Consider the following 24168-nt stretch of genomic DNA (forward strand, 5'->3'; position numbering starts at 1 on the left):
AAATCTGAATTTCTGAATAGCTACACACTTCATCATTATTAACAATTACAAAAAAATTCATAGAGTCCTCACAAATATTTATGAGCATGTATTCTACTACTGAAAAATTTGGGTGATTATAATCTACATGAACAGTGATTTGAGATTTATAGCTTCTTTTTCTTTGTGTCATGGGTAATTTCTCTGTGCTGAAGTGTGAGCATACACATCATTTGAGCTTTCACTTAAATAGAATACAAAGCCTGCCATCTTTCACTAGCAGGGGAATAGTGCATAAATCCTCTATTGCTAAACAAACATTACATCTAATTATGATTTAAGTTTGATGTTGGCTATAGTGCTATCTAAACATATGGTTAATGGTCCCTTTTATTCTCCACTATAACTTCCTGAATAAACTTCCTGATTTGGAAAGGCCTCAATGTCTGCTTGGACTGTCATCTAGTCTTTAAGAATTAGTGCTTTGGTGTTATATAATAAATTGGGTAGCAGATACTTCATATTTTAGTTAAAGGATAAGAATGTCTCATGAGACATTTTAAAATGTATTGCATGACTATAATTTCCATAATATATCATACTTTTCTCTTTCTGATTGTGGCCCATTTTCTTTAAGTGAGTCAAGGAAAAGTTATTTAGGTGAAAGAATTAATTATTCTTATTTTTTAAAGATTTTATTTATTTATTTATTTATTTATTTATTTATTTTAGAGAGAGTGAGAGAGCATGGGTAAGGAGAGGGACAAGCAGACTCTACACTGAACATGAAGCCTGACACAGGGCTCCATCCCATAACCTCTGAGATCATCACCTGAACCAAAATCAAAAGTCAGTGCTTAACTAACTGAGCTACACAGGCACCCCTACTTATTCTTATTTTGAAATCTCATTCTACATCTGATGTTCCTATAAGGATGAGTTACTTGTGGTGACAGCAGTGGGTTATTCTATGCTTAGGAAACTATGTCCATGTTTATAATTTAATAAATAATCACATTTTGGATTTTTGGGGTTAAAATAACTTAGAGTAGCATTTTTTTTTAAATGGATAGCACTGAAGACAGAAAAATACTTAATCATAAAGACACCAAAAATAATAAGGCCTAGTGATTATTTTAATATCAGAATCTGGGAAGGTATTTCAACAAACATTTGGACAGGAAAGAGAGGATAGATGGAAACTGGTGATTGTACATCACATCCTAGAAAGAGTCGTCTCATTGTCTCACTGTCTCAACAGTAGACTACTGTTGGCAAAAGCAGAGGCAGGAATATCCCCGGTAGTAGTGGATATAGGGATTAAGCTGAGCAATGAAAGTGTGAGAAAGGCAAAGGGATATCCAGCCAGACTTGGATCTGGGAATCTGGCAAGTTGTAATGCATGTAAGTCTGCTATAGAGCTATACAGATATAGATGTGAGAAGGATAATATAACAGTACCAAAAAGAATCTAGTCATTCATGACAAACAAACACTGCATGGTGGAAAACTCAGACACAAAGAGAGATGGTACCCACGTGGATACCAAGTCAGGACTTCCTTGGAAGACAGAAACCGTAACAGTTATTTAAAAAGGGAAATTACTGGGGCACCTTCGTGGCTCAGTAGGTTAAGCCTCTGCCTTCGGCTCAGGTCATGAACTCAGGGTCCTGGGATTGAATCCCGCAACAGGCTTTCTGCTCAGTGGGGAGCCTGCTTTCCCCTTTCTCTCTGCCCGCCTCTCTGCCTACTGGTGACCTTTCTGTCAAATAAATAAACATTTTAAAAAAATAAATAAAAAGGGAAAGTAGAATACAAAGAATTGTTAACTGGTTAAAGGTGCTTAGTTACTCAAAAAGCATAAAGGAAGGATGTAGAGAGACCTGAAGAAACAGGTATAAAAGAGTAGCTACTATTTTTAGGCTGAGTGAGGGTGAACAGAGTTTGTGGGCAAGGGTTGGTCTATAGATGCTGTCCACCATTGCTGTAGGATGTGAACATCCTGGAGCTGCTTGTCATGGTCAGAGCACGTGTGCAGACCAAAGCTACTCAGAAAGCTGTCAGTGGGGAGAGACTGGCCAGCTGAGATTCTGTTTGGACTACTTGGCTCTCATACTAAAAAGTAAAATAATAATAATGACAATGGTAATGCCGAACCAGAAACTAGAACAGAAGACCATGATGGCCTTATTAGGTCTCTCCAGGACCCACTGTTGACTAAGCTTAACATTTTGGCTACCTAATCACAGAGAAATGTCTACAGGGACCAAGGAGAGTATCATCAAGCAGGACAAGGAAGGAGGGAATTTAGAGCTCAGAGACAGTGGATTGATCATTGCTACTGCTGATCTCTGAAAATTATTTATTCCAAGATCCTAAATGGCATTTTAAAATGTGCTTGGCATTTTCATTAAATCGTAATGAGAAGGGAGTTGGGGGAAATTGGAAGGGGAGGTGAACCATGAGAGGCTACGGACTCTGAAAAACAATCTGAGGGGTTTGAAGTGGTGGGGAGGTGGGAGGTTGGGGGAACCAGGTGGTGGGTATTAGAGAGGGCACAGAGTGCATGGAGCACTGGGTGTGATGCAAAAACAAGGAATACTGTTATGCTGGAAAAAAAAAAAATTTTATAAGCAAAAAAAAAAAAAACTTAATGAGAGATGAGCTCTCTAAATCAAGAGCAGAAAGACTTAAAGAATATAGGATGAAAAGACACACAGAGAAGCACAAATTGAAACTGAGTGAGGTGAAATAAATTATTGAAATTCAGCTAAAAATGCAGTAGTGTAATTAAAAATGCATTGGTGGCAAATACATACAATGGAATTTTCACTGTGGAAAATGGGCACTATAAAATGGTCAACAGGTCTGAGAGGCAAGTAGGAAAATGGCTGCAAAGAACATGAGCATATCACGGACTGGGCAGACAGACCAAAGCAGTGTAGTCTGAGAATTGTAGGTGATCCTGAAGAAGTAAATGGGAAAATGAGCACAGAAGCAAAAACCAAAAATAAAATTAAATGAAAAAATACTGTTGTTTTCAAACTGAAAGAACTCATCAGATTCCAGTATATTAGTAAAAAAGACTCAAACTTTTAAAAATTCTAGCAAAATTTTGAATTACGTAAATAAAGAGAATAATTCTATGCAGGCCTAGGAAGAAGAAAATAAGTTACCAGCTAAGCACCTCAAATCAGGCTTGTCTGCAAAACAAAATGCCAGAAACCAACATTCTAGCTAGATGTCACTTTTGTGAGTTCTCTTGCCTTCCCCAAATCTAGTTTAGCGTTCTTGGTATGTTCTCGGAGACTTCTGCACTTCTCCTATTATATAATTCTTATTTCATTTTGCTGTATATGTATTTACTCACTTGTCTCCCTCTGTTAGACTCTGAGAAAAGTCTCTTTACAGCTTAAATTCTGTAAAAATGAGATCATAAGGTAAAATGACTCTGGTCTAAAGTTCAGTCTTTGAAACAAAAAGTGGTTGAGGAAAACCCTATCTACCTCCTCCTTGCCACAAAGGCAGGAAAAAAACCACACATTCTCTCTCTTATTCAATAGAATTACGGTTTATGGACCCTCATCTATTTTAGTAAATGCAGGAAGCCGTTTTAATGTTATGTTCATTGGTGTTTCCCAAGTGACTAAATTAGCACGGTACAAAGCATGTAATAGACACATGATGAATATGTGTTTAATGGAGGCATAGAAACATTCAAATTAAAATTTTAAGCTATTTCCCATGAAGTGGTGTTAATGGTTGCTGTTTTTATCTCCTCCATAGGCTTGTAACTGCAGCACAGTAGGATCCTTGGATTTCCAGTGTAATATAAACACGGGCCAATGCAGCTGTCTCCCCAAGTTCTCTGGTGCCAGATGTACAGAGTGCAACCGAGGTCACTGGAATTACCCTCACTGCAGTCCCTGCGAGTGCTTCCTGCCTGGGACTGATGACAGGACCTGTGACTCAGAGACTAAAAAGTGCTCCTGTATTGATCAGACTGGGCAGTGCACCTGTAAGGTGTGGTTGTCGAAATACACTAAAGGAAAAACCTTCCCTGGGTTCTCTTTCCATTGCCCACTTTTGATTTCACTCGGTGGTCATGACTCACGCTTCACTACATTAAAGAAATAGATAAACAAAAATTCATTGCCAGACACAGTTTTTATTTATATATGTTCATTTGCGTACAGATAAGCACCGCTCTCTAAGAACTTATTTTCAATCCAAATCCAACTTCATTTCCAGTCGATAGAGATGATATATTTTTAATGATAAAGTGGAATTTTTCTTTACATATTTGCTTTGCTTAAACAGGAATAATTTGGGAAGGAAAAAAATGAATGTTCTCTTAAGCATCATCAGAGAAAAATCACAGCTAGATAATAGGGCTTCTAAAAAACCATTTCTCTTCAAATTAATCCATAATCACTGTACACTGAAAAATATATTTACTGCTGTGGAAGTTCAGTAAAATTTCATCACATATAAACACTGACATAACAAACAGCGACTATGTGCAAAATTCAGCTCATTAATATTGTTAAATGATGTAGAAAAACAGCCAATTAAAAAGGATAAGAGGGATTTTCCCCCCTTAGATATTTCTAAAAATCAGTCCCAGGATAAATGCAGTGAATACTGTGTCAGAGGTATCTTTTCATGAAAAAAGTCTAAGCTAGAGGGACGGAGGACATAGGAAAATGAAATCCAGAAAGTGATTATTAAAATAGTCTTCCAAATTTAGGAAAATGGCAGCATTTGCCATTGAAGCCTCCAGACAAAACACAAAGTCCAATGCTATATTATTACATATTATAATTATAAATCGTATTTAATATGCATTTGGTGTGCATATATACACTGTAGAATTATAGTTCTATAAGCCTATATTTTAACACCCTGCCTGTTTTTTACAACTTTGTATCACACCACTGGGAATCAATGTTTCAATTTTCCTTTGAAATTCTCCTGACTCTTTCCTATTGTTCACAGAGGATATTAGGAAATGTGTTGTTTAGATCTTAAAACCAATACACAGTAGCTTCTGCAATGTATTTATGTATAAACAAAGCCCTGTTTAGACTTCTGAAATCTTAACAATGAAATTAACTACATGTGCCATTTGAGATGTGCGTCTCCTACTCAGTGTTTCTTTTTGGTTAATTAAGAAGCATTACTCATTCTCAAGCTTATTTTTCTCATAATCTCATTATGGACCCTGAGGAATTCTGCTCTCCCTTCAGGTGAATGTAGAAGGCGTCCACTGTGATAGGTGCCGGCCGGGCAGATTTGGACTTGATGCCAAGAACCCACTTGGCTGCAGCAACTGCTATTGCTTCGGGGTTACTACCCAGTGCTCAGAAGCAAAAGGACTGATCCGCACATGGGTGAGTAAGGAACTGCTGAGCCATGTAATGGTACAATGTCAGTTCCTGCTTGTATGTTTCAGCCAGGCACTGAGGGATAGGATGCAATAGGAAAACATCTACGTAAGCCTTTCCCATGTGCACATTTAGAACTGGGGCCTGTGACATTAGACAGTTGGCATAAATGCCTTTTTTTTAAAGTCCTAAAAATAACTCACTTATTGTTGATAAGGAAGTAGATGCCTAGGGAGAAAGGCAGATGTTGCAACTGAAGCATTATAGTCTGGGGATGGGCAGAAGCTGCATCCCAGAGAGTGAGGGTCCCCGAGCATGAATGCGGGCAGGTGCTAAGGCAGTCACGAAAACCAGAACTTGTTGCATGTTCCCTCGAACCTGCCTTAGAGAATCGCAGCCTTTTGGGGGGCAGCGTGTTCATTCCTAGTTTTGTTTTTCTCTAACTCTTCCCACTTTTAAGTTCTATCTTTTATTAGTGTAAAAGACCAATTTTCACAGATGTTGTAGTTCTTATTGTGCAAACAAGGCAGAAAGACTCATCCCTTGCCCTGGTGGTTCATGGGGCCCAAGTTTTGTTCCTCATCAGAACACCTCCTCAGATCAAGAATGGGGCTACAGAGAGACACACGGTCCCTAACTTAGTTTTCAAGGGGTGCAAAGGATTGGAGCTTAGCCCCCTGCTGTGTTTGGATGCCCATGTAGGTGACTCTGAAGCCTGAGCAGACCATTCTGCCCCTGGTGGACGAGGCCCTGCAGCACACCACTACCAAAGGCATCGTTTTTCAACACCCAGAGATTGTGGCACACATGGACCTGGTGAGACAGGAACTCCGTTTGGAACCTTATTATTGGAAACTTCCAGAACAGTTTGAAGGAAAGAAGGTAAGGATGAGAACTTTAAAGTCATAGGAGAACAAAGTAAGGTATGTTTTTGGAATCACGCCATTTGGGGCTTTATCTGACATCTCACTCCTCATTTTATTTTGGTAGTTGATGGCCTATGGTGGCAAACTCAAGTATGCAATCTATTTTGAGGCTCGGGAAGAGACAGGTTTTTCTACCTATAATCCTCAAGTTATCATTCGAGGTGGTACCCCGACGCATGCTAGAATTATCGTCAGGCATATGGCTGCTCCTCTAATTGGCCAACTGACACGGCATGAAATCGAAATGACAGAGGTAAGCTTATTAGTTTGGTGCAAGGATGCCAGTGGTTTTGCATTTCGTTTCATCAAAGTGGTTTCTTTTCCTATTAACAGAAAGAATGGAAATATTATGGTGATGATCCTCGAATCAGTAGAACAGTGACCCGTGAAGACTTCTTGGATATTATATATGATATTCATTATATTCTTATCAAGGCAACCTATGGAAATATCATGAGACAAAGCAGGTAAACTGTAATAGAATCAAAGTTCAATTCTTACTTTAAAGTCTATAGGTAAGATCAGTAAGACACATGATGGAAAGATTTAGAAGTGTTTGGTTTGGGCGTATGATGATAGAAGACAAGTCAAGGATGGCTTCCAGGTCACCTGGCAGAAGAAACTACCGATTCCCACCAACTTAAAATAGGATGAGAAGCAAGTTTAAGGGGGGAGAAAACATCAAAATTAACTTTGACCTGGTGAGTTTTAGGTGCCAGTCAGAAATTCAGAAGAAAAAGCCCTGCAGAGTAGAGATAGATAACTGTTGTGCTATAAATAGATTATAAGATTGCTGAGAAAGTAACCCCCTCAACCTTCAGGGGAGCCAGGCAGGGTCAAGTTGGTGTCGTCTTTTCCAACTGTGAGCATTCTCAAGGTTCATCCCACTGTGCCCTACAATATTGTCCCTTTCACTGTGCATCATTATGTGAAAAGATTGGGAGTCACACCAAATAAAGAAGAACAGAAGAATAGTAATAATACATGTGATCTCACGGAAGCCAAAGGATAAGAATATTACAAGGGACTATAGTTTTGTCTAACCCAAAGAGGCCAATTAAAATGAGGCTTTTGAGACTGACACTTAGGATTACAATGGTGCCATTCGTCATACCAATTTTTGTAGAATACTGGAGCAAATCTTAAAGTTTTGAGCTATGAATGAGATACAGTGACACTAAGAGTATGGGTGTAGACTATTATTTTCCATGAACAAAAATATAAAAGGGAGGAATGAGATAATAAGGAGTAAACATGTTCACAAACCCTGAGGGAAAGGGGTTTATAGCAAGAGATACATTAAAAAGAATAGGATAAAGAAAAAGTAAATAATGGAGAAGCCAGATTTCAACATGAGCACACATGATCATTTTCTAGAGTGGAAGGGACAATTTAGCCAATGAGTTAAAATGAGGAATTGCTCACATGTGGCTAAACTTCCTTTATTGGAAGCAGAGAGTTGAGTTCAGACACATGGTCTCTCTTTCTCTGGCATGTCAGTTTCTCTATCATTTCCTGCTTGAAAACAGTATTATGTAATAAATTTGTTGATCAGTTTAGAACAAAATAAAACAAAGTAATTGTGAAGTCCCTTATTGGCAGCCAGTGAGTATATAAATCCCATATTTTGGATGTTTCGACTGTACTAAACATGGATTTTTGTTCTTTGTTGCAGAAAATCCATATCATTCTTCTGATTGTACCATAGGTAGGGACTTTGGGTAAAAGAATAAATCAACAATCAAAATTCACTTTCAAATTTGTATCTCTTTCATGCTTTTTTCATATTTCTCACTTCTAAAGATTATTTTATTTGAAATAATTAAAAAATAAAGGCATGCATCAAAAATATACTGTCAGCAATATCATTAATTATATGAAAATATCAAGTGTAAATCAGGTGGCAGAAGCCAAGGCATGTTTGTATGTCATGGAAGACAGCAGATAAATGTGTGAGGGTGGAAATAAATAATTATTTTGCAAATTCTTCTATACCACAGTGAGTTTGGTAGCACATGGAACATTTTGTTAGTGGAACTGATAGAAAATATATTGTCATGCATTTTTCATTTTACTTTCTTTGCTTCCCTCATACTGATTCTATTTTATGGGGGAAAGACCACCTTTATCTTGGTCTTCCCCCACCCAACCCCTTAAGTCCTTTCTCCTATATTATTCACAGACCTCCCTAAATAAAATTCTTTGGTTTAAGAGATCATTTTGTGAAGCTTAAGGATCAATAAATAATCACTTGTTCAAAGCTTAATAAAAATTAAAGCCATTGTCTATCAACAATAAGAATAAAGAAAGCAATGGATCAGCACTTAATTTTCTAATACAGTAGAATTGTGACAATATATAGTCAAATATAGTGAAATATATATATATAGTTAATATATAGTCATATATGTGCATATATATGCATATATATATAAATATATATATAGTCAAATGTATATAGTCAATATATAGTGAAAAATATATTTGAATCTTCCCTCTAAGATAGAACATAACCCTGCATCTTTGTTCAAATAGTCTCAGAAGCAGAGCGTTTGAGAGTTTTACATGTAGTTTGAGACTTACATAATGTCAATGCTGACATTGCCTTTTTTTCTTCACTTTTGTCTTCTCTTACATTCATTTCAAGGATGTAACAACTTTGCATTTCAATATTCACTTAAATAGAAGCCTGAGTTAGCCCAAATCCCTGATTCAAGCAAAACAATTGCTCTTTTATCCCCTGAGAAAAACCAGGTGCATTGCAGAAATATCTGTTGTTGACACACAATTCAAGTTTTACTCAGTTTTTTAAATACTCACTAGCCTGTTGTGTGTGTGCGTGGGGAGAGAAGGGAAGATGATGTTAGCAACTCCTCATGTTATGAAATACCACACGATGCCGACAGAGAGTACTCACGAACAAACCTCAAGTGACCTTCTCACTCCCACAGAGAATCCAGGGGGACTTGAAGGTAGAGTCTTCCTTACGGGAGGGGCGTGGTTTGTTTATAGATCAAACAGCTTTGTGAACTAGAAGGACTGGAGAGTGAAATCTGAATTTTAATTGAACATGTGTTTCATAAAGGCTGGCTGATCTTCAGAGTGCAGATTACAATCTACGAAGTCAGGGTGTGCATTCATAATTCAGTGTCAATAAAACCTACCTATGCTTGTTATAAAGTTTATGATTCAAGCTCCTCAAGCTATTGGAGGTGACTTTTGGTGAAGAAAAACTATTCATTTTCTCATTTAAAAGTTTATTTGCAGAACATTTCATGTTACCAGTTAGTCAGTCATGAAATAGTCTGAGTTTATGGACCACATATATTTTTTAATGCTTCATTTCAAGTGAATGTAAAAGGTATCAACATTTTCACTAGGAATATATTTTTTTCAACTATAAGGACCTTCCTACCAATAGGAAGGGTGAGTTAAGTTAGTTGAAGGATTTATTTAATAAAATTAACAAAGTCACTAATCTGAAAGTTTCCTTATCCTTTATCCAGTAAGATCAATATTACTGGATTATCTTCAATCGTTGTTTTCTTTACAGTTTTCTAAAGTTCTTGAAAGGACAGCCAGACTCAAGAGGAAGAAATTGGGCTAGTTGTAAATTAAAAGCAATTTCACTGGTGACCACGGGAGATATTCTAATGGGGAATGACCTTGGTTTGTCTGTTTGAAGGAATATAAATGTCTAATTAATTGCCCATGTCTACCTGAAGCCACTCACATTTTAAAATGTGGGGGAAAAGATCCTTATAATAACTTCTCCACAGGACATCAGACATTTAATTTACTAAACTCCTTATGATTTATGTGAATATTTTGCTAATGTGTAATCCCAGCCTTTGAGGAAGCCAAGATGCAGGGATATGATGTTGCGCGTGAGTCCCTGGATTTAGGCAGCTTGAAAACCATAAGACAGGCTTGAGATTATTGACAAAACCCCGAGAAGACTCTTTTTGTAGGATTGGGTGTTTACTACGTGAGCTTAATTTACTGGTGTGATAATCTAAGTATACTCACTGTTTGCAGGATTTCTGAGATCTCGATGGAGGTAGCCGAACAAGGAGGCATAACAGCGGTGACGCCTCCAGCTCGCTTGATAGAAAGATGTGATTGTCCCCCAGGCTATTCTGGTTTGTCTTGTGAGGTAAGCTGACTACCACTAACCTGCATAAGCTCAACTCACCTAACGAGCCAAACAGAAATAACTTCCAGAACTATTCTGGGTACAATCAGTTTTCCTTGTTCATTGCATATCCTTAACCTATTTTTTTTTTTAACTTCCACTCACAGCATGAAACACCATGAGATGAGGATGGTGTTATTGTGACCTAGAAGTAGGAATCACATCTAAAGGGTAATATTTGATGAAAATTAAAAGATTTGTAAAAATACAGAGCAGTCAAGAAATAAGAATGTTTTCATAAGGCACCTTTATTATATCTGAGCCATTTTCTCAGCACCTCTTCTGAATGGCTAAAGACATTTAAGCTGCAGTGATTATGAGATAGGATTATATTGGGTTTTGAAAGATTGTTTTTATATGGAACATGACAAAACACAGGCACTGAATAGCAGACTGTTGCCTTCAACATAAGCTTCTCAGAAGGACATGTACTGTTCCCACAATGCCACTATCATCCAGTTGTTATATTTTTTTTGAATTGCTTTTGCTCTCTGAGAGTTTCCCCTGATTATCTTTAGAACTGGCATATTTTCTAGATCTTTATCCTCTGGAAGTCTATTTGACTTTTGCAAATATTAAGTATTAATAGGAAGAGTATAATATAGGGGAAAGAAGAATAGATGGTAAACTGGCCTGAGTTGGAATCTTGACTTCACTATCTACCAGGACTGAGACCTTGCACGATTTACTAAACCTCTTTAGGCTTCAGCTGGTAAGCCTCCAAGTCCCTTACTGCCACCACACTCACCCATCTCCTGCAGACCTGTAGTCCTCCCCAAAGCGCAACAACCAAAAACAAAGGAAGGGCAACCAGGATCTTCTCCAGCCCTGCAGCAGAGATGCCTTCCCGGTAGGCACATTGATTGAGGCCCATGGCATAGCTGGTTAGATATGCTTAATACCTCTCCTACCAGCAGCTGATGAATCATATGAAGACAGAATGAGCTATGGCCCTAGAGCACTATTACGGTAGTAGTCAATGCTGGTTGATGTTAATAGTATTATTATGGAATAATTAGTTATATATCCATGCACTGATTTCTTTATAGAAAACAGTATGCATCTTTTGTAAACAGGATTTGAAGAGTTTTATTGAGTATGGCTCATAAGGCAGGTGATGGCACCAGCTCAAAACTAAAGTAAGTTAAAAATAATATAATTTTCTTGAGATGTAGTGTGCTACAATGAAAAGAAAAGGAGTTTGGTTTCAGTGAATCCTCCCTAGCTCCATGGCTGGGACAGGGCTTTCAGGGTTTGTTACTGGCCCGTAGGATTTTTACCTGTAGAATCATCATGAGGATTGATTTAAATGAGAATATGTATTGCATGGAGCACTGGGTGTTATACATAAACAATGAATCCTGGAACACTACATCAAAAACTAATGACGTGCTGTATGGTGACTAACATAACATAATAAAAAATAATAATTAAAATAAATATGTGTGTGAAAGCCCTATTTAAACTGAAATGCTATTCAACTTCATTACCGTTATATAAATTCCATGTTGTTCAGAGAACAATTTCATAAGAACAACTGCAAATATCTGTGAAACATACTTGGAATAATTTTATAACTTTGTGGCTGCTCCAAAAGGCAATATTCATATGACTGTGTCTATTTTGATGTAATAAATAATCAAATAATCTACCTCATTTTGAAATCATAACTCCTACCTATACATTTAGGCACTTGTACACATACATATCACAGTTAGATGCATAACAAACCTAAATACACATATGCATACACAGTGTAGATGTGAACAATGAGACAGTGAATGTGGCTGCCTTTCCAATGAGCATGAAAGACTTAAAGGAAGAAGACAGAAAGAACTTGAGATTTTTCTACATAAGTGGAATTTTTTCCCAAGAAGCATATGGCTATACTGTTGGTTTACTATTTGACCTTGGTCAATTCTTTAATTGTTATAGGCCTTCATTGCTCTATAGTTATCCAGTCTATAAAATAACAGGTTGGGTTTGAAGTTCTAAAATTCTCTGGTTCTGCTATATTATTTAGCTATGAAAGGTATTGAGTAAGTAGTCAAGATTGACCTTTAGCCCTCTTGAAGAGAAAGCTATACCACAGCTGTATTTTTTCTGCAGGTATTTAAAAAGAATACTGTTCACTTACAAATAAAATATGAGTAGAGTAGCAAAGTATTTTAATGCAGTCTACCTTCCATTCCAGATTTTAAATGTTAAAAACTCTTTTTGCTGTGATTGGTAGGCTTTTTCAGTAGCATATTCTAAAACATGCTTTTCCATTAATCTTAGTAATTTTCCATCATTATGTGAAAATACATATTAGCACAAATAAAGAAACTGATAAATGAAGAAGATTAAGAAAACTAGGAACACATACAAACCAGCATCTCCATTGGTGGCTTCACCTATGTCCTGTGAATTTCACTTAAGCTCCTATTTACAGACAATAATTACAGTAATATCCTAGTGTTGAGATTATGGGGATAAAGGCCTATCTCTTATAATAAGGTGCCTGAGGTGTTCTCCACATCCCATTACCTCTAATCCATTATACATCTTATTTATAATTCATCTTGATTCTAAAGTGTAATTACCCAAGCATAAAATCTAATCATCGAAGCAACAGCTAAGGACAGTTCTGAAATAATACCTCCCATTCCAGTAACATATGCTTTGGGTCTTGAATACACAAAGCAATTCCTTTACAATATTTTTGCCAAATGTATGGTATTCTAGAGACATTTGTATTTACAAGCTCTTCATTTCCTGTTTTCACCCAAAATGTGGTTGCAAATAAGTCGAATTAAGTGTTATTTATGGCCAGTAATAGCCAATTTGAAGACACTTACCCTTTGCCTGTTACCTGTCATCTCATGATGCTTCAGTGCCCTGTTCATTGAGAATGTTAGTTCTAGAAATACACATTTATTACAACCTATAATTTAAAGTAAAGATCAGATTACCTTTAGAAGTCAAATAAAGACTCAGTTTCCTTACCACATTTGTTGGTAATACCACATTTGTTGTTGAGCCACTGAGATTATAGCTGGTTCTCACAATTGTCTGAGTTCACCTGATTGTCCAACTGACTTAAACTGACCTAAACTCAGGTTTGGTTGTATGTAGAACTGGAAATAGTCAGCAGTGAGTATGTGGTTCTCTACAATTAGATCATGTTGATCAAATACTTGCAGATGATCTCTAGATCATACGTTTGTAGTTCAGCCTCTTTCTCCTCACCCTCATGTTGTAACAGGGCTTCTGGCTCACTGTTGAATGGCTGCTGTCTACTGGCTCACCACTGAGAAGCTGTAACTTTTGGCTACTAAAAAATAATTTTTTACATCTCCCCAAAATGTACACCTATAATCAAGTCATAAAACTCAAAAGACAAAATAGTGAAAATAGACATTTTTTCTTCCATATGCACATTTTGCTTGGGATACCCTTTACCATGGAAGACCCAAAGATTGCTTTCATGTGCATGAAGATATTAAGGCACATGGTATGGATAAGTAGGCAGACATGGATATTCTGTTACCCAATGCAATGTAAAACAATTACTGCTGTTTTTATTTTTAGTCTGTCTTCAATGACTATATTTAAAAAATTATCTGGAATAGAGGCATCTCTGTTGACTTATTGTATGTAAAGTTCTAAACATACATTACCTTCTTTAATCCTCACAACAAGCTTATAAAAGAAAAAACCAACTTACTGTTGACTGAATGCTTACTGTATCCTGTACAACACCAAGCACTGAGTACGTATTATGATCCCCATGTTATGGATGAGGAAATGGAAGCCCAGGCAAGTTACAGAACCTGCCCACAACCACACAACTAGAAAACAGCAAAACTGCAATTTGAGCACGATTAAGTCTGTTTCAAAAAACCTAGATGCACTTACATCCTTAACTCTAATGTTCTACGACATCTTCATATCCCAGTTGAGGAAACTGAAACCCACAATATTCAACACCTGTGTAAAATCATATTAGTAAGTGATGAACAAGAATGAAACTGAGGATTGCCTGACTGTGAAACCCATATGAAAATATAAGATAGGGTTTCCACACGCAACAGGCACAAGTATTGTTCTTGTTAAAGTCTGAGGAGAGAGGTGGTTGTGTAACTCTGCACCTGGGGCTGTGGGTTCTCTATACTCTTTGTCTCCATCCTCTCACATTTTTATGCAAATGAGATTTGAACATTTTGATGAGATGCCATATTATGAAAATAAAGATAGAAGGACAGCAGAAGACAATCGCACTATGAATAACTCTAGCACGAGGAAAGAGAACTTTGTAAAAGTTTGAGTTAGGAAAAAAGGAACAGTGTTTATTTGCTTTTTTAAAATTCTCCATTTGTTTCAGAAAGGATTGTAGACAAAACTTGAAAAAATGCTATTATCTTTCCTCTTTTTATTATGACTCAAGCATGATCATTCTCATAAATGTTGCCTCAGTTCACTGAGAACATTTGATATTGAAAGACTCAAAAATACCAAAAAGGGGAAAGAATAAATACAAAACAGATCCAAGAAAGGAGGGGATTAAGATGGAATAAATACATCCAATTCCTTTAAAGAGTGTTTTAAGGTTCTAACTCTTGGATTGTCTCTTGCTTTGCCAACTTAAAATTTAATCTACAGTGTTAGAACTAAAAGATTCGCAAATCATCGGAGTTAATACACCTGCTCATTTTTTGGGTTGGGAAACCACATTTTCAATGCTGCCATGCAACTTGCCTGTATCCCTTAGAAAAAAGTTAACTTGTAAAATCAAGGCTTCCGTATTCATTTGTGTCACAGTCTGTGTCACAGCCCTTTAAAAGGCACACATTACCAGCAGAGTGAGGCACATGCCAGGGATTCTCCATTCTGACTGCTTATTACACCCATCTAGGAGTTTTGAAACAAACCCTGACACTACTCTCTACCAGTTTAGGAGAATTTCTAGAAGTGGTGGTACCTGGGTGACTCAGTCAGTTGAGCATCCAACTCCTGGCTTCTGCTCAGGTGGTGATCTCAGGGTCATGGGATCAAGACCCACGGGAGGCTCCTCACTGGATGGGGAGTCTGCTTGAGATTCTCTTTCTCCCTCTGCCCCTCCCCACTCTCTCTGTCTCAAATAAATAAATAAAATCTTTTGAAAAAATTTAAAAGTTAAAAAAAAAAAAAAAAGAATTTCTGGAGGTGGAGCCAGGTGGCTTTTAAAACTCCTCAGATGATTTTATGTGCACCAGGGTTGGGAACCACCGAGACAGGTCTAGAAGGTTCAGTGCAGAACTCCACTGGGAGCTCAGGCTCAGACTCCTATCACAGGTGCTTTTCTGCTTCGTCCTGCTCTCTTTCCTGGGAAGAGTCATGGTAATAAGGGTAATTGGGTGTGTGTTAGAGTAAACTTCACCTACCCACTGACCTTCAGATTTCAGTTTATAACACTGAATTATATGTAATTCCTCAATGAAAATTCCTATTTCTGACTTTATTCTTCCTCTGAGACTTGTTTTAAACTTCTGTTTGAGGTATAAAATGGAGCTACAAAAACTCTTTGTGTGATTTTCACGTTTACACACACAGACACAGACACATAGACACACATACACACCAAAGCAAATACACCAGTAAGATAACAATAATTATATAGGTATCCAAGGATGAAATCCAGGTAAAGAAAATCCGGTTTTATTCTATAATCAGCATATCAAAGAACTGGAGCAACTCATACTGTGAAATATCTCTAAATATACTTTGAATGGTTTCTTCAGTTTCTTAAATTAATTCCTCAGCCATAATTTCTAGACCTTATTTGGTAACAATAGAGCGATATGAACCTTGATTTTAAATAATATGAATAAATATTAAAATATATGTTGAAGTCTACCATAAGACAAATGAGACACAAAATATTTTGAATACTCTCCCTGACTTTTTTTTTCAGCTTGCTCAAAGCTGGGATATTATTTAATCTCATTAAAATTTCTTGTAGGCTGTGATAAAAGTAGAGAGATTCAATTGAATGCTAAATTGAGGTACTTTTGCAGTATCTAAATCAAAATAAACAAGGGAAGACTGACTATTGATCTTTTTCTTTTTCCAAGGAGCCTTTTTGCAAATACAACTCTGGAGGACCTAGGCCACAACCAAAAGAAAACAGAGGCATTAGGAAGTTCTTAGTGCATATGGTTTTTCCTGCTTATTCAGCGATCATTCTTTCGATGGGAATAAGATATGCTATTAAAAAAAAAAAATCCTACATAGCCAAGATGTTAAAACAGACCCTTTATAAACTTCATTAGGATCTGAGGAACTAAGTCTTACTTCTCACTCATAAATAATGTCTAATAAATGCAGTAGCTTTGCATACCAAGAGGACTGAGCTTGGAACCCAATACCACTCTCATTACCTCTTCAGGGGCTACAGGCTTCCTTCCTGAAAGCCAGAGATTTTTTTTTTTATACATTTGCATAATAAACCCGAATGAAGATGGAAGTCTTGATTCTGCATATGTCAGCTTTGCTAGCAGTTTTCTGTTTGCTCTTGGATTTTTATTGCAAAATGAAAAAAATAGATCAGGGAAAGATAAATTTTATTGGTGGCCTAATATTCCCAAGACATGAGAATTTTAAGTTTCTTGCTTTTATCGTCTTTAAATTATATCAATATAAAAAATGCAACCATGACACTTTTCTATTTATTTAATACTTCTCTGAGTCTCATTGGACATTAGCTAGTTATCCATCAAGCATAGCAGAAGCAGATTTTAGGCTGTCAAGGACATTGGAATTCTCTTTTTAGTCTAAATGACAATTTTATTAAAAAACAAACCTCTTTCTCAAGAAAAAGACTCTTTGAAGCTTTTTCAGATTGAGTGGTGTATGTAAATGACAGTCCTCCTTTGCCAAGGTCTGAGGTCTAGGATGCCTCCTGTATATGTTAAAAACCACACAGAAATACACATTAGGAATCAAAATTGGTCCTTGTGTTTAGAAGTGATGTTGCCTTTAATTCAGGTAGAGGGAAAGAAGTCCTTTTTCACCACCAAGGAACCCAAGTATTGCTAAACCAAGATTCGTAATTACACTGTCCTAACTGCTTTCCTTTTCTTTTAGACATGCATGCCAGGATTTTATCGACTGCGGTCTGAGCAAGGTAGCCACACTCCTAGACCAACCCTGGGCACCTGTGTTCCATGTCAGTGTAATGGACACAGCACCCTGTGTGACCCTGAAACCTCCAAATGCCAGGTATTTACCTGTGTCTTTCTTGAATAAGGTCCATGTGCTCATTTATCTTTACACATGCTCAGAGACCATGTGCAGAGGCGAATGATCTAAGTGACAGGGAACGTGTGTGTGTGTGTGTGTGTGTGTGTGTGTGAAATAAAACATGGGAAAAAAGACATTAACCATATTATACATTTTTTAAAGTAATTAAAAATTGATCATTGGAAAAGCCACTGCTCGTGTCAAGAAATAAAATATTAATAGCAGTTTAGGAGAACACCTGAGGACACTACGATTTATTTAAAAATCATATGAGGGTTTTTTTTCTGATAACATGCAAAAATAAACTTACTAAAAATTTGGAAATGATAAAAAAAAATTTGAAAAAATAAAAGTCATCCAAAATTCAACATAAACATTTAATATTTTAGGTATTAGAGTTCTATGAATTTTATGCATGTGTTTATAAATAGATTTATATAATACCATAGGTGCTGTTTTATGTTCCACTTTTTAAATGTACCTATTATGAACGTGTTAGGTTGCTGGTTGTTCTTTGAAATGTTTAGTCTTTGATTAGATATCCCATAATTTAACACTTCCCATAGAATTCCAGCTACTCTTGTTTTTGTTGTTGTTGTTATGTTCATGCTAATAGCCTGCCCTCTAACACTGCTAACCTACCTTGAAACAATCAGGACTCTCAAGAAATTTAGGTTTGCCGTGTCACCAGATAGAGCTCCCCAGACTCTAATCCTCACACAGGTCTGGACACCAGATTTGCTAAACCCGTTTCCCACCTCTGCTCATCTACTGAAACTCCTCCAGTGAGGCTTTTGGAACTCAAAGTGGAAACTCAGCAAATTCCACCACATATTCTTCCTCTTCCTTTCGTGTTCTCTTCGTTTTGCTGTCCCCGACATACTGCTCCCCCTAGAGCCTTCCAAGTGGTAGCTCTTGCCTCACACTCTTCATTTACTACACACTCTTCATTTAAAATAATAAAAATGTGGAAACAAACAAGCAAGGAGTCTGAAAGGAAGCAGGAGTCCTTACTCCTCACCACCATTTTCCTATCATCTTACTTTCTCCCCCATAACAACACGTGCCTTTGAATCGCAGGCCGCTATCTATTTGCCCACCCCACCAGCTCATCCCTGTTCTCTACTAACCCTCAGGGCATCCACCTCATTCATTCCTTGAAGATTTTTCCTCTGTATCATTGCCATTCTCTCTAGCACTATTCTTATCATAATCCTTCGTGATTTTAGTATTCATGATATTAACTCTTCCATACCCTTAACCCTGCTTCCTGTCCTCACTCCATGGTGCTGTTCCTGAACTTACCATTACAAGAAAGTGCAATGCCTCCACAGTCCCAGGTCAGCTGTCTTCTTCTTCAGCCATCATCTCTTTTCTCTCCAGTTCACTTCTTCTTGATACATCAGTTCCAACATTTTTGGTTTCACCATGGGTGCTCACGGCTTTTCATTGCTCCTTGGCTCCCTCAGGTCCTCCCTTTCTCAACCAGCTTAATATTCCTGACCCCTCTTTAGTATCACTTCCTTATAATGTTCATTTCTCTTGCAGCTCCTTTACTTGTTTTCACTCAGTTAGTTCTAACACTCATTAAATCCTCCGGCTCCATACCTGTGCCTTCTAAGCTGAATGTGGATGCTGAAAAACAGGTAACTATGCTGTCTAGTCTCACCATAAATCGATTATTGCCCACTTCAAATTGATCCTTTGTGCCGCTCTCCAATCATATCACTTTACTTCAGTCCATTCCCTCTCCCACATTTCTGGAAGATTATTTCATACCTTCTCCTTCAAGCCCTCAAACCCCTCCCCCAACCCTTTTCCAGCCTTACTCTCAATAAATGGTCATGCTTTCATTTCATTGAAAGATTAGCAGTAGTTGGAAGAGAACTAATAGAATCCCCCATTACCACATGCACCCACCATTCTGCCTCTGTGTGCAGTTACTCAACTCTTCATCATTTTGGATGAACTCTTCTTGTTTCTAGAAAAGACCACATCTGTGCTTATGCTCTGGATCCCAGCCCTTTCTCCAGCTCAAGGACATCATTCTGCCCATCCCTATTTCCTCTTCTCTCTTGCATCATCACTCTTTGTTTCTTCCGCTATCTTAAAAAAAATAATAAAAATGTGGAAACAAACAAACCAAAAAACAAAAATAGAGGCACCTGGGTGGCACAGTTGGTTGAGCAACAGACTCTTGGATTTTGCTCAGGTTAAAATCTCATGGGTCATGGGATCGAGCCATGTCTGGCTCCATGCTCAGTGGAGAATCTGCTGAAAGATTCTCTCCGTCTGCCTCTCCCACCATGTGCATGTATGTGCACGTGCTCTCTCTATCTCTAAAATAAGTAGATGAATTTTTTTAAGATTTAATTCCTTTATTTTAGAGATAGAGCATGTGCAAGGGGAGGGGTAGAGGGAGAGCAAGAGAGAATCTTAAGCAGATTCCAGAGTGAGCACGGAACCCCACTCAGGGCTTGATCCCGGGACCTGAGATCATTACTTGAGCCAAAATAGAGTTGGACATTTAATAAATTGAGTCACCCAGGCACCCTATAAATGGATGGATCTTTAAAAACATAAAATAAAAATAACAAGAATAAAAACAAACTCTGTTGACTTCACTTTCCCTGTTGACTTCTACCACTTCATTCCTCTCCTTATACACAGTGAGGAGTTATTTATACTCCTTCTATAGTTTCTCTCCTGCATTCTCTCTTGAATTACTAAAATCAGGCTTTTACCCCTACCACTATACTAACCAGTTAACTAATATTCAGATATCAGTCTTCATCTTTCTTGATCAATCAGCAGCATTTGCTACTCTAAATCATCCATTCTTTTTTTTTTTTTTTAAAGATTTTATTTATTTATTTGACAGACAGAGACCACAAGTAGGCAGAGAGGCAGGCAGAAAGAGAGTGGGGAGCAGGCTCCCTGCTGAGCAGAGAGCCCAATGCGGGGCTCGATCCCAGGACCCTGAGATCACAACTCGAGCTGAAGGCAGAGGCTTTAACCCACTGAGCCACCCAGGCACCCCTAAATCATCCATTCTTCTTAAAACTTTTTGTTCACTTGACTTCCCTGGATATGCTCTTCCAGATATTTCTAAATCAGGTGACTACTCCTTCTGTCTTCATTGCTATATTTTCCTCCGTACCTGAGATCTACATACCAGGGGACCTAAGATTTAATCCTTGAAACAGTTTGCTTCTCTAACTTATACTCATTCGCAAGGTTATCTTACCCAAGCACATGCCTTTCAGTACCTACACTGAGAAACCATGGTATTTACCATTGTTTCTGTGATTAAATTTTAGTCCAAGTATTTAATCTCTCTAGAATTTATCCTGGTATGAGGCAGTATCTTTCTTCAGATATATATTACTTTTTAAAATTTTATTTATTTTTACTTATTTTATTTAAATGCAATTTGTTAACATAAGTGTATCATTAGTTTCAGATGTAGAGTTCAGTAATTCATCAATAGCATATAACACCCAGTGCTCATTACATCATGTACCCTCCTTAATTCCCATTACCTATTACTTTAAAGAAACTTCCATGTATTAACATTTCCTTTTCTCCTTAATACATCATGGTATCTGAATTTATACAAATTTGTTTTATCCATATTAAGATATGTTTAAAGGATCATCTATTCTGAACTATTTACCTCCTAGTTCTTATTATAGTGTTCTGATCAACTTCATTTTATACTAAATTATAATATCTGGCAAAGTAGGGGTGCTTGGCTTAGTCTGTTAAGCATCTGCCTTTGGCTCAGGTCATGATCCCTAGGTCCTGGAATCAGGCCCCACATGGGGCTCCCTGCTCAATGGGAATCTCTTTCTCCCTTTGCCTCTCCTCCACCCCCTCCCCCTACTCAAACTCTCTCTCTCTCTCAAATAAATAAAATCTTTTTTTAAAAATCTGGCAAACTGAGGCCCTTTCTTCTTTTTCTAATTTCTTCACTAGATGTAATTATGTATCCTTCCAGACAACATTCTGATTCACAGTTTCAATCTCTTCACCAAAAAATGTTACTCGAATTTTTATTGGAATGGCATTAAACCTATATGTAAAGAATTGCTGTTTTTACACTAATCAGTTATTTTCCCTCAACCTCCGAGTATAATATTCTGCTCTATTCAAAACATTTTGTGTCTCACAGTATACTGTTTTTATTATTACCTATATAAATTACACATTTCTTATATTAAACTTATTTCTATATATCTTACATTTTTACTTCAATGGTGAACGTTACATTTTTTTCTGTTTCAATATATTTACTAACTTGTCATTACTGATAAACATTAACAGAATCGATTTTTGATATCCAACCACTTTTTTAGTCCTAGAAATTTCTCAGTTGATTCTTTCAGTTATTTTTATATTTATAATAATATTATTTACAGATAGTTATAATTGTGATTTTCCTTGCCAGAAGGTGTACCTGATATAATAGTTTATGTTTTTGTCTTAAGTCTTCTAAAAATGTTAAATAGGAGGGTAATTAGTTTCCTATTTTATTCCTAATTTTAATACGAATGCCTCAAGTCTTTTGTCACAAAGTATGATGCTAGTGGTTAGCTGAAAATAATTATCCTTTATCATGTTTAGAAAACTTCTTTTTATTCCTGACTTCTTAAGGATACTCCCTTTCATTCAAGATAGGATATTAAAACTGATTATGGGCTTGTGAGGAGTGGAATAAAGGTAAAGATGCATTAAAGATATTCATTTTAGATATGAGCATATATTTCTTTTTACCTTAAACAGAATGATGAATGATATTACTGACGAGATGAATAACTGAATAATATTAACTATCCTTGAATTCTTGAAACGATCATTATATGCTCAGTGTAGTATTCTCTCTCTAATCTGTTGGCTTGTAAAATTCAATAAATAATTTCAAGAGAGGGGATTAATTTATATATCTTAAGTGAGAATTAAATGCATTGTTCTTCCTTCTTATGTAATCTTCACTGGTATTTTTTAACAGGTTATGTTTAATTCATATGATTTTTGTTGTTGTTTTAAGATTTATTTATTTTGAAGAGAAAAGGAGAAAGCGTGAGTGAGGGAGAGGGAAAGAAAGAATATCAAACAGACTCCATGCTGAGTATAAAGCCTGACACAGCACTTGATCTCAACACCCTGAGATCGTGACTGGAGCCAAAATCAAGAGTTGGATCCTTAGCTCACTGAGCCACCCAGGCACCCCCATATGATTAATTTTAAAACATTCATAAAGGATACAGTTTAACTTCATTTTTTAGGATTAAAATTGTTTATACTGTCCACTTTAGAACAATTGGTTATTATAGCTATTTTTGTGCTACAGATTTATTTTTTTGAGATATCCCCAGATGAAGTAAAAAATAAATACATGTGCACATCAGACATGCACAGCTAGTATAAATTGCTATGCTCTGAATTCTTATATTTTCCTTCAGGGAGCACATAACTTTTGAATTTAGGCAACTTTGTTCATCTTTGTAATAGCCCCAGGAGGCATATAGGAAATAGCTATTATTACTCTGATGCTATAACTGAGGGAACCTGAAGCATAGTGATTTCTTTGCTATGTGTAGTATGGATCCCAGTTTAATATGAACACCATTACACAGAGCAATGCCCTCAACTTTGGGTAGAGTGATCATAAGCATGACTCTGTGGTCAGACTGCTTTTTCCAATCCTCACTTCATCTTTTATGGGCTGTGGGAGCCCAGTCAGTTATGTCACATCAGTGGGGTCTTAGTTTCTTCATTTATAAAATGACGATAATAATTGTAGCTACTCAGAGATTTTGTAAGGCTTCGGTGAAATATTGTATAAAGGGTACGGAACACTACTTAGTGCATGGCAAGCTCCAGAGAAGTGATAGTGATGACGATGATGATGAAGATAGTAATGATCCTACCTGTTATCTACCATTTATAGTCCAAGAATCAATTGGGTGATAATTATTCAAAACATGTAAAAATCACTATCAGTGCTATGCTAGAATTCCTCACTTTTTTCTCATATCTTTCTTCAAAAATATGGAGTAGAGAAGAATAACACTATAGAAAACTTTACAGTCTAAGTATTTCAACTTTTAAATAAAATCCACATCACTTAGTAACTATTCTCTTCATAATTCCTAATGATACTTATCAGAGAACTGTTGCTTCACTCTAGCATTAATATATCCTACACATAAACATGTTACTACTAATAGCCCAGCACTATTGTCCCTTAAGGAAAATTTTCCTTAAGGAAACTTTTAAGGAAAGTGGAAGAGCAAAACCTATGTGGTATTGAACCCCAAGCCAGGGGGAAGCGGAGGTGAGGAAACAAATGCCATTCAGGATACACACATACACCCAGTAGATAATCTCAGGTAGTAGGAAGGTAGATAGGTAG

At 36.9% G+C, this 24168-nt stretch overlaps 1 protein-coding gene across 5 annotated transcripts in view; it reads left to right on the forward strand.

Annotated features, from left to right (window-relative positions):
* LAMA2 (laminin subunit alpha 2) overlaps positions 1–24168 on the forward strand; it is a 634066-nt gene that overhangs the window by 404937 nt on the left and 204961 nt on the right. For all 5 annotated transcript variants that reach the window (XM_032862519.1, XM_032862522.1, XM_032862520.1 and 2 more), the window contains 7 exons: positions 3766–4002; positions 5229–5372; positions 6069–6248; positions 6357–6545; positions 6626–6759; positions 10331–10448; positions 17595–17729. In XM_032862519.1, the coding sequence (XP_032718410.1) occupies positions 3766–4002; positions 5229–5372; positions 6069–6248; positions 6357–6545; positions 6626–6759; positions 10331–10448; positions 17595–17729 (1137 nt within the window). The remainder of the gene's footprint in view (positions 1–3765; positions 4003–5228; positions 5373–6068; positions 6249–6356; positions 6546–6625; positions 6760–10330; positions 10449–17594; positions 17730–24168) is intronic.

Source organism: Lontra canadensis, unplaced genomic scaffold (assembly GCF_010015895.1).
Source record: "Lontra canadensis isolate GAN:19392208 unplaced genomic scaffold, GSC_riverotter_1.0 scaffold23, whole genome shotgun sequence".
NCBI lineage: Eukaryota > Metazoa > Chordata > Mammalia > Carnivora > Mustelidae > Lontra > Lontra canadensis.